The sequence below is a fragment of the Uloborus diversus genome, chromosome 6 (assembly GCF_026930045.1).
Source record: "Uloborus diversus isolate 005 chromosome 6, Udiv.v.3.1, whole genome shotgun sequence".
NCBI lineage: Eukaryota > Metazoa > Arthropoda > Arachnida > Araneae > Uloboridae > Uloborus > Uloborus diversus.
This window is the reverse complement of record NC_072736.1, coordinates 70,074,594-70,091,205: the sequence shown is the minus strand read 5'-3', so window position 1 is coordinate 70,091,205 and position 16,612 is coordinate 70,074,594. Positions and strand designations below refer to the sequence as shown.

General features: G+C 33.6%; 1 protein-coding gene across 1 annotated transcript in view; it reads left to right on the top strand.

The window, feature by feature from the left end:
- Positions 1-11,793, top strand: part of LOC129224302 (oxytocin receptor-like) — a 46,397-nt gene extending 34,604 nt beyond the window's left edge. Inside the window, exon 2 of the mRNA XM_054858735.1 lies at positions 10,637-11,793. Within this exon, the coding sequence (XP_054714710.1) occupies positions 10,662-11,771 (1,110 nt within the window). The 5' untranslated portion in view covers positions 10,637-10,661 and the 3' untranslated portion in view covers positions 11,772-11,793. The remainder of the gene's footprint in view (positions 1-10,636) is intronic.
- Positions 11,794-16,612: the final 4,819 nt, after the last annotated feature.

The following is a 16,612-nucleotide window of genomic DNA, read 5'->3' as shown; positions in this document are numbered from 1 at the left end:
GGTTATTGTAAAAAAACTTATTTTTGCGAAAACTAAGATATCGGTGATTTCGCGAACTGAAAATTTCACGAATTTTATATGAACAGTATAAAAGTCGATTTTTTAAGTACAGTTAAAAAAATTCGCGAGGCTTGCCTTTTCGCGATTATGACGAGCTCGCAAAAATCATGAAAATTAAAGCCTCTCAAAAGTAAGCGCTGAAACAGCAATTCGAAAGTCTCGTACTTGATTTGTAGGAGAATGTGGGGCAAAGTAAAATGGTTAAGATGAATGAGCTTTTTCGAAATGAACAAATTGGAAATTTGTTCTGAAAATTACAGTACAAAAAGAAAGAACATTGTATTTTATAGCAAAACTTTCATTGAAACTTTTTTAGCAATGGTTTTAAGCCTTAATAAAAGTAGAAAATGTTATTATTATTATTATTTTTTTTTTATGGGCAAAGTGAAAAAGGAAGTATTTTTTAAGGAAATATTTTCTTTTTGACTATAAAAACTATTTTTGATCAAATGAATCTGTAAATAAAATTTTGAATAAATGAATAAATGAAAAGAAAATGGAGCAATAAATGAACAATTAATTAAATATGTAATATATGAAGAAAAATAAACGAGTGAGTAAGAGAGTGAATGAATGAGAAAATAAGTGAGTGATTGAATAAATAAATGAATTGCTAAATGAAGGAACGCAAACGAATTATTAATAAATGAATACGTAAGTGTTATAATAAATGATTCAGTGAGTAAACAAAATAAGCTATTTCACTTTGCCCCGCATGTACTCGACTACTTCAGCAACATATTTAAAATACAAATAAGCTTAATATTGACTAAATATATATGGCACCACATATTAGTACGTCTCAATTAATATTTAAAATGTTAATAACAAGAGCTTTATCATTTTATTCAAAAATAATTTTTGACTTACAACAAATATATTATAATAAGGGTATCAATTTTTGAAAATTGCCTGTATTATCAAGTGTTTTAATCTTTGGCGGTAGTTTTTTCCTGACTAGAATCGACAACACGTGCAACTACACTATGAAAATATTACTAGATAGGTAGCGCTAAACGCAGAGTAGATATTTCACCTTTTCACTTTGCCTCACGTTCCCCTACTATTTTCGTGAGAATGACAAATGGATTTTGTTTTTAAAAAACTGTCTTCGCTAGTAAAAGGTACATTTGACATTTTGTGAAATTTAAGCCAATTTAGAGAAGCACATAGTAGCTGATGCTAGAAAACCGTTATTTGATATACGAGAAAGTAAACGCGTTTAATCTGAAGGAATTTCTTGTTTATCATTTTGATGTGCGAAGTTAATCCCGTGTCAAAAGATTCCAGCTAGTAAGATTCCAATTCTTGGAGTTCCGACTGTTGGGCAATCAATGACACAGGCTTTCAAAAGGACGGGGATTAAAGTTAGTAGATCTTTTGGGTGTATGGTAGGGGGGGGAGTGTTGTCTCTATCATCTCAAAAACATCACGTAATAATGATTACTCTCAAAAGCCACGAAACTGTCACTGCTGATTGGAATGCTGTACAATGCCTGTCAAGGTTCATAATAAATTGGAAAAACATTCCCTCAGGGAAGAGAGGAGAAAATTCATTATTTTTCAGCATTAAAACATTTTTTGCTTCTTTTCTTTCTTATCGTACTTATTTTCTTAACCTCAGTTTCTCTTACTAAAAAATAAAGAAACTCTTCACTCCGATTTTTATCTAGCAAAGCGACTCATGCTGCTCAATTGGAAGCAGTAGACAACTTTTCAAAACAATGTCGAAAGGTGGCATTTTTTAAATGTATTAATCATTTCAGAAAGCACAAAAATGTCATAGGGATAGTTATAAAAATATTCACTGGTTTTCATTTATATTTTTATTTTGCTTTTGAAAAGTAAAAATACTCGTTTCTTAAAAATATTTGTTTTGATTTATAAAGTTGAAGCTATGTAGTAACAAGCCAGACACACGTGATCTTTTTTTAGATCAATTCAACGTTACAGCTAGTAAATAGTTCTAAAATAAACATGCACGCAGAAAAACTATGGTTTTATTATTATTTATAACTAGAAAGTCGCCCGTCATGGTATGACGGGTGAAAATTTGCTTCTACATTTGAACGCAGCAATTGCCTGTTTGGTAATATTTTGGTAATTTAAGTTTTAACCGTAACTCCAGTGGATTAACCCTAAACTCCGGTAGATAGCATTCATTGTTGACCACTTTTTCATTTCTTCATCCATCTGAAATGACACAGTCTTACCAGTAAAACTGTTAAGTTACCGGATCGAGTTCAGCCTTGTCCCAATAAAGTCTTGCCCCGCATGTTAAACATTACCAAAACACATTATCAAATTATCATGCCGGGGCGCGAGGTTCATTGTTGAAACACGCGCTCTACTCAATCATTGACTATTATATATATAAGGATTATTGTCATCATCATCACCATCATAATCATCATCACCATTATTATTATTATTTATTTTTGCGCTTTTTAACTTTTCTAATAAATTTCTTGTCTTTCTGATTACTCTTCTGGTTTACACATTTGGTAATGTATGCAGGGGAATGTGAGGCAAAGTAAAGTAGTTAAGATCACTTACCACCATTTTCAAAATGAATAAATTGGAAGTTTGTTCTGAAATATACGGTACATGATGAAAAAACAATATATTTTATAGTAAAACTTTCATTGAAATATTATTTTTTATTTTTGGCAGTAAATTTGTACCGCCAAAAAAAGGTAGAAATCTTTCACTTCTTTTTTTCATGGAGCGAAGAGAAAAATAAAATATTTTTCAAATGAAATATTTTCTATTCAATTATTAAACATATTTTTGATCAAATAAATGAGTAAATAAAAGAATGCATGAATAAAAATAAATGAATAAAAAATTGATTAATAAGTGAATATATAAGAAAAATAAATGAGGGAATAAAATAGTGAATGGATACAAAGCTAAGTGAATGAATGAATCAACAAGGAAATTATTAAATGGAGAAGTGTAAATGAAATACTTAACAAATGAATACGTAAGGGATTTGAAAAGATGCTTGAATAAGTAAATGAAATGAACTATTTTACTTAACCCCATCTACTTTGCCCTGCATGCTCTTCATTAACTGTACAAAGCATTTAAAATACAAATAAGCTTAAAATTTAACAACTAAATACTGCATCGAATATTAGAAGGTCTCAATTAAAATTTAAAATGCTAATAACAAGAACTTTTCTCATTTAATGATGACAAAAGTAATTAATCAAAATATTACAATATGGGTATTAATTTTTTAAAATGACTTGTGTTATCATATTCTTTGATTTTCAGAGGTAATTTTTTCTTGACGTATGTTATACATAGTTAAAATATCACTAGATAGGTGGCGCTAAAAGCAGAAGAAATATTTCACCATTTCACTTTGCCACGCTATTTCATTTTGCCTCACATTCCCCTACTTCATAATTTTTTACAGCTCTCTATTTATGAGGGTAAAGTGGTATTTTTTTTATATATAATTCTTTTTTTTTATAGAAAATTTAACTTATAGCTACATTGAATAGCTACCACGTACTTAGTAAATGTACTTCACGATATTATGTATACATAAACCAGCAGAACCTAGCCTCACGTGGTAGTTAAATGTTTATTTTTATCTCTGGTGATTCGTGTAATTTTTGCGCATTCAACGGAAACCACTTAGCTGAAGTTATCTGTTTTAATATAATCTCAAGCTCCATATTTATGAAACTTCCTTTGAAAAAACCTTCTCTGAGACTTTCCTTACTACAAATTAGTTAATTAGTTACATTTAATCAACTTCCTTCGTAAATATTTGCCCCAAACACTTTACGAGAAGTTATCACGTTCGTGCTTGTTAAAAGAATCTCAAAGGCGCGCAAAATCTCATATTAGAAAAGAACAACTCTCAGAAATTCTAAACATTCTTACAAGGAGTTATTTTCCCCAAAGTACAAACTGTCTTCTACTTGAATTAACCCATATAACGTTCGCTGCCATGCTTCCTTTCCACTTCAAAAGCTAAAAAAAGGAGGAGGGGGGGCGTAGAGGTAATAATAACTTTACATGGCCCGATACTCTCTTTAGAAAATAGTTGAGAAAGTTCAACATTTTATGTGTTGGCAAGTTTTTCACAGTCCATGTTCGTTTTTTCTTTTTCTTTCTTTCAATATATTGCTGCCGTGAAGTTCAGTTGAGATTCTTAAGTCCTTAAATATTTTCTGTAGGTAAGGGGTATCAATATGTAGGGTAAAGTCTAATAACGGGGCAAAATGAAATTTTAGAATATTTTCACAGTTTGCAGCGCAACGTATCTAGCAATACTTTGACTGTGTTCTAACACAAATACTTGAATAGTATTAGAAAATTATTTGTTCTAAAAATCAATCGAATTATTCAAGTCAGTTTTTAAATTTTTATACCCATATTGTAACATTTTGTTATTTATCAAAAATAATTTTTAGTGTTATAAAATGATAAAGTTTTTGTAATTGGCATTTTAAATATTGAGTGAGATCTACTGGTGTCCAGCTCAGAACTTGTTCAGTTAATATTAGGTATGTTTTGAGTTCAAATGTTTATTACAAATTGTCAATTGCACACAGAGCAAAGTGAAATATTTCATTTCGTTTACTTACTCATTCACTTACTGAATCACTTGCATATTCATTTATTATTTAATTTACGTTCATTAATTCATTAATTCACCTCTTTATTTATTCATTCATTCACTTTTTTTATTCATTCCCTATTTTAACCACTCATTTATTTTCTCTCATGAATTAAATTACGTAAACTATTTATTCGTTTATTGTTTCATTAGTTATTCATATTTTCATGAATTCATATTTTTTTTCAGATCAAATTTCTGATTTGTTCATTTTGAAAGCATTAGTCATCTTAAATATTTCACTTTGCCCCACATTTCCGGACTATTAAATTACCTTAGCGATGATTTATAATGGAAATTGCGCTTTATAATGATAATTTGTCACCAAAAAGTTAGCACAGTTTAAAAAACTATTTTAAAATCCAATCAATGAAGGCTTATAGCCTTCCAGTTGAATATTAGCTATCAGAGCTGAATTAACTGCTTCAGTCATCTTAAATTATTTGGTCAATTAACTATGCACTATTATTGTTTATATATTATTCTAAATATGTTCATTACACACTCTGGTATTTTAAGATATTTTTCTTGCACTATAATTTACTAAAATGGTAAATGTTTATTTTTAAACAGCAAAATATATACAAAAACTAGCTTTTACCCGCGGCTTCGCTCGCGTTGATGTAGATTTAGTTAATTGATTCAGGCCAACATAGGCAGAGATCAAATACTTACAGGAAAAAAAAACTTCATAATATAAATCAAGAAAATTTATAAGAGTAGAAAAGAGGTTAGCCATGGGTAATTCTTAAAAACTCCCATTCGAATAAGGTTAACGGTTCTTAAATGAAGTCAACATTTCTCTTAAATCCCGATCTCCGTCAGATAGTGCCCGGTACTTCTCCGGCTATGTAAATTGTTGCAGAACTTTCTGCCAGAGAAAGGAACGGAGATCACGTGACACATGTTCTTCCTGAATAAATTAGGAGAAATACGCCTAAAATTGCGCAACAGTCTCAAAGCAGAGTCAGTAGTCACTTCAAATCCTATTTTGAATATAAATCCTAAAATGTCCATTTGCGAGTAAAAACATCAAATCTTTAAAATAACCACCAAAAGGAAGTCAACAGTTTCAAAGAAATAAGGTCAACGGTTTCGTTCCAAACATTTAAAAGATCGGAGTAGAGATCTCGTGAAAATCAGAATAAACAGAGCAATTTTTGAAAATTCCTATTTCAAGGAGGACAACAGAACATAAAAATATACATGAGGAAAAGAAAAACGCTCCCTAAAATCCACAGTAGAATAATGACATCAGCCTTTTCAACCAACAATGACCTCACTTGAAAATTTCCGCCAGGAATATTTCCGAAAATCTTCACCAGAAACGTTCTAATAGGATTTTAAAAAAAAAACACCTTTAAAATAAGAACAGTGTTCCCCATTGTCGTCATTAAAATAAGGACATTAGTCGCACAAAACTCCGATTGGCATCATTAATCCTTAAATACACCCATGTTCATTAAACGTTTCGTAAAAATTTAAAATAATTCACCAATGTGCTAAAGCTAAAGTGATCGCTTGGCGAGACTGGAGATAAAAAATGGACTTGGCATCCGCCAAGTACTGTACATTTTAATAGATTTTTTTATGTTATTTGAAAGTTTAGTTTTATTTATTTTGAGGATTATCTTGAACTTTAATATTGAACTCAATAATATTTTACCTTAATTGATTTGGCAGGGTTTTTTTTTTTTTTTTTTTTTAACCATTTTGATGCAACTTTTAAAAATGCTGGGTCGCCAAGATTTTCGATTTTTTCGTCACGACCTTGTTATTGAAACTCTGCACACTAAATAAATAAATAATGCCATTTTAGGTCCATTTTCCATTTTTGAAATTAAATATCATTTAAAGCCGCTCAAAAAAGCAAAATAGTCATTTAAATGCTCTATCATTTGCCAAAAGGACTACATTACCGCACAGAGGCGTAGCTAGACCCGACTTTCGGGGGGGGGGGAGGAGTTACTTCTTTTATATATATATATATATATATATATATATATATATATATATATATATATATATATATATATATATATATATATATATATATATATATATATATATATATATATATATATATATATATATATATATATATATATATATATATATGTATATATATATATATATATATGTGTGTGTGTGTGTGTGTGTGTGTGTGTGTGTGTGTGTGTGCGTGTGTGTGTGTGTGTAAACTTTTTTTAGTATTAAGAAAAATAATAAGAGGGAGGTGAGTCTAACATACTTTTGAATGGGGTGCCCCAAGTTCGATACTTGTGTCAAACAAAACAAAAGCAAAGAATTTTTTTTTAAATTTATTTATTTATTTATTTTAATGTTTTCGTAAATTTAACTTTTTTTCTTTCTTCTCCATTTAATTTAAAGTGAAACTTTCTAGCAACGGGTCCATTAATGGGCGGTAATTTACTGAATATACCTTGCCTTGCGTTCAATCTTCGAGTTGAACGAAACCATTGCTTCGGTCACTCGTCTGGTCTGCTAATTCTATATTAGCTACCAGTTTGTTTCGCACTCCTGGCTTCCTAAGAGGTTTTCCATCTCCAGCTCAGTCACTTTCCTATGTCGGGCTGATGAGTGCTAATAAGCACGAAACTGCAGTCCTCGGCTGGAAATGACTGAGCTGGCGGTGTATTTCACGTATTTCTGCTTTATCCCTATCTAATGGGCGGTGATTTACTGAATATAAATTGCATTGCGTTCAATCTTCCAGTTGAACCGAACCATTGCTTCGGTCACTCGTCTGGTCTGCTAATTCTATATTAGCTACCAGTTTGTTTCGCACTCCTGGCTTCCTAAGAGGTTTTCCATCTCCAGCTCAGTCACTTTCCTATGTCGGGCTGATGAGTGCTAATAGCACGAAACTGCAGTCCTCGGCTGGAAATGACTGAGCTGGCGGTGTATTTCACGTATTTCTGCTTTATCCCTATCTAATGGGCGGTGATTTACTGAATATAAATTGCATTGCGTTCAATCTTCCAGTTGAACCGAACCATTGCTTCGGTCACTCGTCTGGTCTGCTAATTCTATATTAGCTACCAGTTTGTTTCGCACTCCTGGCTTCCTAAGAGGTTTTCCATCTCCAGCTCAGTCACTTTCCTATGTCGGGCTGATGAGTGCTAATAAGCACGAAACTGCAGTCCTCGGCTGGAAATGACTGAGCTGGCGGTGTATTTCACGTATTTCTGCTTTATCCCTATCTAATGGGCGGTGATTTACTGAATATAAATTGCATTGCGTTCAATCTTCCAGTTGAACCGAACCATTGCTTCGGTCACTCGTCTGGTCTGCTAATTCTATATTAGCTACCAGTTTGTTTCGCACTCCTGGCTTCCTAAGAGGTTTTCCATCTCCAGCTCAGTCACTTTCCTATGTCGGGCTGATGAGTGCTAATAAGCACGAAACTGCAGTCCTCGGCTGGAAATGACTGAGCTGGCGGTGTATTTCACGTATTTCTGCTTTATCCCTATCTAATGGGCGGTGATTTACTGAATATAAATTGCATTGCGTTCAATCTTCCAGTTGAACCGAACCATTGCTTCGGTCACTCGTCTGGTCTGCTAATTCTATATTAGCTACCAGTTTGTTTCGCACTCCTGGCTTCCTAAGAGGTTTTCCATCTCCAGCTCAGTCACTTTCCTATGTCGGGCTGATGAGTGCTAATAAGCACGAAACTGCAGTCCTCGGCTGGAAATGACTGAGCTGGCGGTGTATTTCACGTATTTCTGCTTTATCCCTATCTAATGGGCGGTGATTTACTGAATATAAATTGCATTGCGTTCAATCTTCCAGTTGAACCGAACCATTGCTTCGGTCACTCGTCTGGTCTGCTAATTCTATATTAACTACCAGTTTGTTTCGCACTCCTGGCTTCCTAAGAGGTTTTCCATCTCCAGCTCAGTCACTTTCCTATGTCGGGCTGATGAGTGCTAATAAGCACGAAACTGCAGTCCTCGGCTGGAAATGACTGAGCTGGCGGTGTATTTCACGTATTTCTGCTTTATCCCTATCTAATGGGCGGTGATTTACTGAATATAAATTGCATTGCGTTCAATCTTCCAGTTGAACCGAACCATTGCTTCGGTCACTCGTCTGGTCTGCTAATTCTATATTAGCTACCAGTTTGTTTCGCACTCCTGGCTTCCTAAGAGGTTTTCCATCTCCAGCTCAGTCACTTTCCTATGTCGGGCTGATGAGTGCTAATAAGCACGAAACTGCAGTCCTCGGCTGGAAATGACTGAGCTGGCGGTGTATTTCACGTATTTCTGCTTTATCCCTATCTAATGGGCGGTGATTTACTGAATATAAATTGCATTGCGTTCAATCTTCCAGTTGAACCGAACCATTGCTTCGGTCACTCGTCTGGTCTGCTAATTCTATATTAGCTACCAGTTTGTTTCGCACTCCTGGCTTCCTAAGAGGTTTTCCATCTCCAGCTCAGTCACTTTCCTATGTCGGGCTGATGAGTGCTAATAAGCACGAAACTGCAGTCCTCGGCTGGAAATGACTGAGCTGGCGGTGTATTTCACGTATTTCTGCTTTATCCCTATCTAATGGGCGGTGATTTACTGAATATAAATTGCATTGCGTTCAATCTTCCAGTTGAACCGAACCATTGCTTCGGTCACTCGTCTGGTCTGCTAATTCTATATTAGCTACCAGTTTGTTTCGCACTCCTGGCTTCCTAAGAGGTTTTCCATCTCCAGCTCAGTCACTTTCCTATGTCGGGCTGATGAGTGCTAATAAGCACGAAACTGCAGTCCTCGGCTGGAAATGACTGAGCTGGCGGTGTATTTCACGTATTGTACAGTTAGTTCTTGGAAGTCAAGGGAATCCATTAAGCGCCAACGGAAATGAATCTCCGAATTATATTCAGTGTCACCCAATTGCATTTTATTAAGGACAACTTAAAGAAACGGTAAGGAAGAAAGGACTGCCCAGGAACGCTAACCAGTTTCATGGGAAGGTTAATGTTGCTGTTAAAATGGTATCGAAAGATTTTGTCATTAAAGATATGGTGGGGGGGGGGGACATCCGGAAAAAGATGTCGAGGTTGAGAACAGTGGCATGCCAAAAACCGTATATGGTAAATTAAACGCTGTTCTGCTAGACCAAAAAAAAGTTCCTATTACAAAGCGTATGATTTATTAAAGTTACTGTGTTTCAAAATTGGCAGAATACTTTGAGTCCAAGATTTAAGTTTTGTTAAATAAGCAATAATCTAATAACATAACCACCAATTAGTACGTTGAGTTAGTCACTGTTGCTTAAATTCAAAACGGTTATGTAACCTAAATGAAGTAAAATACAGCAGTGAGATGATGTACGGTATTGTACCACCTTTCAGCGTTAAGATTTAGGATTACTTAACGGTGCGGGATAGAAACCAGTCATCGTTTACGGTTTAGCTGAGATAAAGCAATGTCTAATAAGTGTTGTAGCTTTCTTTCGGTAGCCTTTTTTTTTGTTTTTGTTTTACCAATTGATATTTAAATTTGATACTAGGGGCTTTTTATTTTTGTTTCGATTCAGTTCTGAATTTGTTATTTCCTTTGTCTGTTCGTTTTTTCATTGAAATATTAAGCTGAAAAATTCTAAAGTTTTCTTTCAAAAAAAGCCCTGAAAGTTAAATACGTACTGAAACAATGTGTCTAACAATTTGAGAGACTGAGTTTCGTATCAATGTTTTATTCTTTTACATGACCCTTATTTTACCAATAAATATTGAAACTTTTTCCAATAATTCATTTCGACAACTTTATTTGAAACAAGTAGTAATTGTTCAAATGGAATTTCCCGGGTTTTGAACATTAACGTTATAAATGTTTTGCATCAGAATGTTTGCTCGCATAGCGTTTTGAAATAACTGAGGTTTTTAAATGATTACATGTATTATTTTTTTTCTTTCAGGTACTAGGTTTGGCTTCATATTAACATGAACTCATCCATTACACCAGGAATAGATTCGGCCATTGAAGTTGTTCTTTTGAATTTGACTGCGAGATCCTCTCCAGCAGAGTTAAATGCTGACAGCCAGTTTGATGTGTTTGGACCAGAATACCATCGCCAGATGCGCATTGCAATTCTCACAATCATGATCATTACCTCCCTCATCGGCAACGCCATTATGTGTGCTCACATCAAATTACATCGCCACAGAAACCAACGAATACAGTTACTTTTCATTAATTTAGCTGCCGCAGATCTGTTGGTCACCTGCTTCACAATGACTTCTCAGCTAGTTTGGGAATGTATGGGAAGGGAATGGATCGCCGGACCTGTCTTCTGTCCCATCTTCAAAGTCCTCCAGACATTCACGATGGTCTGCTCAAACTACTTGATTGTAACAATTGGCTTGGACAGGCATTCGGCCATCGTGTATCCTCTCAGGAGAAATATCAACACTCGATGGTATTTAGCAACAGCTTGGATGGCATCACTTCTACCATCCATTCCAAATGCATATGTCTTCGAGCAATACACCACTCCTTCTGGTAAAACGTTTTGCGTGGCAAAATTTTACACTTCTTCTTTATCCATTCGTGCAAGACAAATATATATGGCCTGTGTGTTTCTTGCGGTGTTCATTTTGCCAATCTTTATCATTGTTGGCCTCTATACAAGGATCTTATATGTCGTGTGGACACGATCCAGAGCATTTCCAGGACACCTGACTTCTGCCGAATCAGTGACATCGAATTGCATTCCGAAAGACATGAACGGTGCCCAATCGCACTATCCACGAGCAAAAATAAAAACCTTGAAGATGACACTAGTTGTTGTCATCACATTTCTTGCAACATCATTGCCTTATTTGATCCAAGAAATGATCATAGCTTTTGGAGACACATCAATTCTGAACGAGAACGTTGTTGCAATGACTGGTATCATATCAGCATTCAACAGTACCATTAATCCTTACGTGTACTTGTTATTTAATGCCAAGGCCAATGTGGCGAAACGAATTTCAAATTATTTGTGTACTTGTTTTCTACCCTTACATGCAAGGGGTGAATCCAAAATAGAAGTTAGCAGTAATGTTTAATGTGAAATTTATGTTAATAAAAATGTTTTGCTCAAAAGTAATTTATTTTAGCGATTCAGACTGAAAAGTACAAATATAGAAGTTTATTTAGACGAATTTATTTTGACAATGGACTCGAAATTGAATTTTTTAGACTGAAAGAAATTCCAGGACGCAATAAAACGTGAAGTGTTTGCTATAAGCGGTTGCGTTCGTCACAAACAATTTGTTACTTTCGTCACGCTGATAATTAATTGTTTAAGTATTTTAATAAAAATTCAACATCATAAACACAATCCAGGCTGCTCTTGTGAAGAGAATAAATCACAATTGTCCAATTTATAATGCTATAACAAGTGTGGATGGGCAACCATGACATTCTGTGACGAACGTAACAGGCTCTTCAATACAGAATTAAAATTAGGCTTTAACTCGCAAAAATAAAACTCTCATTACAAAAATTACAGAAACGTGAGGTTTAAGCTAGAAGCGATAATTTTTTAACTATCATCTTTTATAACACATGAATTCTTAAAACGTTTCTGGAATGGTTTACAGGCAATACTTACATCATTTTCTTGAAAATCTTCAAGCTGCAATCATTCTACATTATGTATCCATCTTGGAAAAGACTGTTGCCAGATAAGAAAAGTTACAACGTTACATTTAAAATTATGTATAACACATTAACATTGAGTTTCAAATTTTAACCTAAGGGTTGATATTTTAATTGAATGACCCAATTACTGCTAGATCATTATTTTTAACTAATAACTATGTGCTGATATCAGCAGGAGAGTTTATCCAGTCTAAATTCTGTCCTTTCAAGTTAATAAAGCATTAAAGGTATCGGAAAAAAATAAACCAACGCTTTTTGGCGACAGAATATAATTAAGGTATCGATTTTTTTCCTGAGAAAAGCTATTCATCATTCTGAGACAGCCCTAATGTGTATCTTCTATACGAAATATCTACAAGACTAAAAGGAAACTTTCTAGAAATCTTAGGATCAATGGGCTTTTTTTTTCTATTGATTAAAAACTCCGAGAATATTTGTTTCATATAACGTGCTATTTCACTACATGGGCTGAGATCACGTTTCAAACTTGAACGACAACTCGTGGGGGGGGGGGGGGGAAACAATGGTATTTTTCTGCTTTTAAGAATGACTTTCAGTTAAGTATTGCTTATTACAGTGAAACCCCGATTTTACTTCTGTCAAGGAATTGGACTTAAAAAACTTAAAATGCGGGAAACACATAAATATCAAAAATAAAATAGAAAAAAAAAAAAGCTAAAGGTAAAGCTTGACCACGAAAGAAGGCGGATGACCTTGAAGCGAAACATCATTAGTATCATTTGTAATAGGTGGAATCTGCCAGAAAGCACCGAATAGTAAGAGGCATGTCCTCGCTAATCCTATCTATTTCAAAATAAAAACAAACAACCTATTACAAATGATACAAATAATGTTTTGCTTCAAGGTCATCCGCCTTCTTTTCGTGGTCAAACTATAGTAAAGATTACTCTTTCAAAAGGCATAATGTGTATATTTTATTAACGTTATTAGACATTCCATTTTAGATTATTTTAGCACATTTAGTTGCGAATTCGGGCGCTTAGGCTGAAAATAGTCCGTAATAGTGGATTGTTTTTTAGTCATTGAGTTTGAAGTAAGTGCTGCATCATCCAGGGTTGAAATACTTTGCAAGTGTTTTCCTGGTTTTAGAAGAAAGAAAAGTCTCATTACTTATAAGTTCTTTAAATGCAATATTGAGATAAAGAACGGGCTGTGATTCTGGTTTTTCTTGTTCATTTTCATTGCCTGACGTCCATAAGAACTGCGGCAGATGGAGCAGTAACATTTGTTTTCATAGATTAACTTGAAACAACGTGGGTTATCATTATGAAAGCAAAAATGAGGCAGTGAGAAACGAAGGAATGTAAGTGGCAAAATTAAAAATTTGGAGATAACCAGTACACGTAGGTGAACCTCTCCTCTGTCTTGGGGCAAGATATGGTACTAGTAGCCCTGGTAGTTGCTGCTGTACAGCGTGATTTAGAGAGAAAGAAATGAATGAAAGCCTATCTCTAGCACCTTATCTTTAAACACGTTTTACTCAAAACTTGAAAATGTCCACTTATATCCCTTTGCTTCTAACTGCCTCAATTTTAACACATTTGCTTACTTTAGAACATTTTTTCTTTTTTAACTTCTCAAGGAAAACCTAAAACACGTTCAATTCATGTACTATGTGCGGGTAACCTTAGAATTTGGTTTAACTAACATTATTAACATAAGGAAAAACTGGGACCTCATGAAAAATAAAACAAGAATTGCGGAGAAAACGTAGATTCGGGGGACGCAAAACCAGGGTTTCACTGTTTTTTTTTTTTTTTTCAAAATTAAAGATTTTTTTACAGTTGCTGAAAAAAGAAAAGATATTCTAACGAATTGAACGTTTGTTTTGAGGCTATTCTCAGGTTCGCTATTGTAGGCTGAAAAAAAAAATTATTATTAGTTTTCAAAACTTTTAGACTTATTCTTTGAATCATTCCTGACAAAAATTGGGAGGAAAAAGAACAAGAAGTTCCGTCTAGAACTAAACGAGCCTACTTTTCTGTATACCCATACTACTTTCTAGTACCTGATCAATATTCTCAAAAATAGCTAAAATCGCAAATTGTTTCAAATATAGTTTTTTAATATTTTAAGCTGATTTTTAGGAATAAAATATTCATCACTCATCTAAAAAATTAGATACATAAAAAAATAAAGAAATGAACGAACAAATAAAATAGCAGCACCTTTTAAACAAAGCAGCTGATACACTTTTTCCCATTTAAAAAATTCTTTAACAGCTTTCAAAACGAAAAAAAAAATTGAAATTAATAAGCTCATTAAAATAAATCATATCAAAAAAAAACCACGTTTCTTTTACACCTATTGCCAAAAATAATTTTTTAAATGAATTAATGCACTTACCAAAATAAATAAAAACAATAAAATGTCAACTTAAAGAAATAATTTTCACTGTCAGAAAAAAAAACCGTCTGCGCATATCTTTATGTAGAAACATAAATGACTTCAAGTTTATCCGCAGAAAACTGAATACCTAAATTATAACTTTAGCGTGAAAATAAAAACAAGTCATATTAACAATAATTATTTCACAGTTAAATAAATTACCATACACATTACCATAGCTGCGGATTCGGAGTCGGAGTCAATCTCATTTTGGGATAAAGGAGTCGGAGTCGAATATCCAAAAAATCGGAGTCAGTCATTTGTCCTCCGTGTATACATTTTTGCCAAAGCTACGAAGTCGGAGTCCGACTAATTGTCGGGCACAGGAGTCGGAGTCTGGAGTTTGTCGTCAAGAGCTATTTCCAACAAAATTTGTTTGAAGTAAATCCGCCTTTAAGTACGGAATCTGCATTGACTTTCAGATTCCCCCCGTAGGCGCTAATGTTAAGGGATTTGAACTGTTCAAAATTGAACGGAAAATTGTTCAAATCAAAAAGATATTTTATATACAAGTTCTTCATCAAAAGCTTTTTCCTACAAAGTTTGCAGCAAATTCGCCTCTCAGTTCGGAATTGCCTTGAATTTCCCCCTTGAATTAAGCGCTAATATTAAGTTTTTTTGAACTGTTCAAAATTGAACAAAAATGGCTCAAATCAAAAAATAAAATACAGGAATGAGATGTCCTCGCTGAGATCTTTCGAACAAAAAAACATTTGTTCGAATCGAACTATTCACTCAAAAGTTATTGGGGGGGGGGGGGGGACAGACAGACAGACCGACTGACATTTTTTCCCATCTCAATACCCTACTTTCCAATTTTTAACTTTTCAGTATTTATTTAATTATTTTTTAATTTCGACTTTTTTTTGTTTTTTGTAGTGTTTTCAAGATGCATTAAGCCTTCTTTCAGGCTTTTTTTAGTCTTTCTCTGACTTTTACCGGGAAAGTAGGCTAAAAAGGAGGATGTTTGGGCAGTATTTGCTTTACAACTCATGCTACTACTTAGATGGCCGGTGAGCCATCACGTATTTTTCAGATTTTTATTTATTTATTTTATATTTTTTTATTTATTTTTATTTATTTATTTATTTATTTTCAAATTTACCATTAAGTAAGTGTGTATTCAGCATTAAATGCGACAAAAAATTATTTGTCATTGCAAAGTAAATTATTTAAAGCTTCAAAAGGATATTTGAATGTCATTGACTGCTTGATGTTACTGTAAATTATCCAAACATTTTTATAAATAGTCATCAGTTATTTAGAAAGCTATACAATAAAAAAAGGAGAGGAAAGACAATATTTTTATGAATGTAAAACGAACAAAATAAAATATAAAATGCCTAAAAGCATGGAGATGAATATTTTGAAGACTAACACCCCTAGATTGTTGCTATCCGTTACGAGAAAAGCAATTTCAGAGAGTTCTAATACAAATATGGACAATTTAACGTTAGTTCTATCAGAATTTCGCTTACTTTCACCAACATCGACATATTGACACTATATTTAGATTCTTATTTTTGGCGACTAACAATTGATGACAAAATCTTGTCGATATATTGCCATGTAGTTGGTATTTCTGTTTTATAACGTTATTTCAGTCAGTATTGCGTTTGACTCACATTTAACTGTTGACCACTCGATTACAATTTTAAAAAAAAAGTGCAAAAGCGCATGCTATACAGATCCTACATGCGAAATTTCAACCTTCTGCGGCCTACCATTGATGAGTTATGCGAGATGCATACATATACACAGATCACACGTCGTGACAAAATTTGTTAAAAATGAAAGTTAACAATGGTCATTGGTCAAAATGGACAATCGGTTA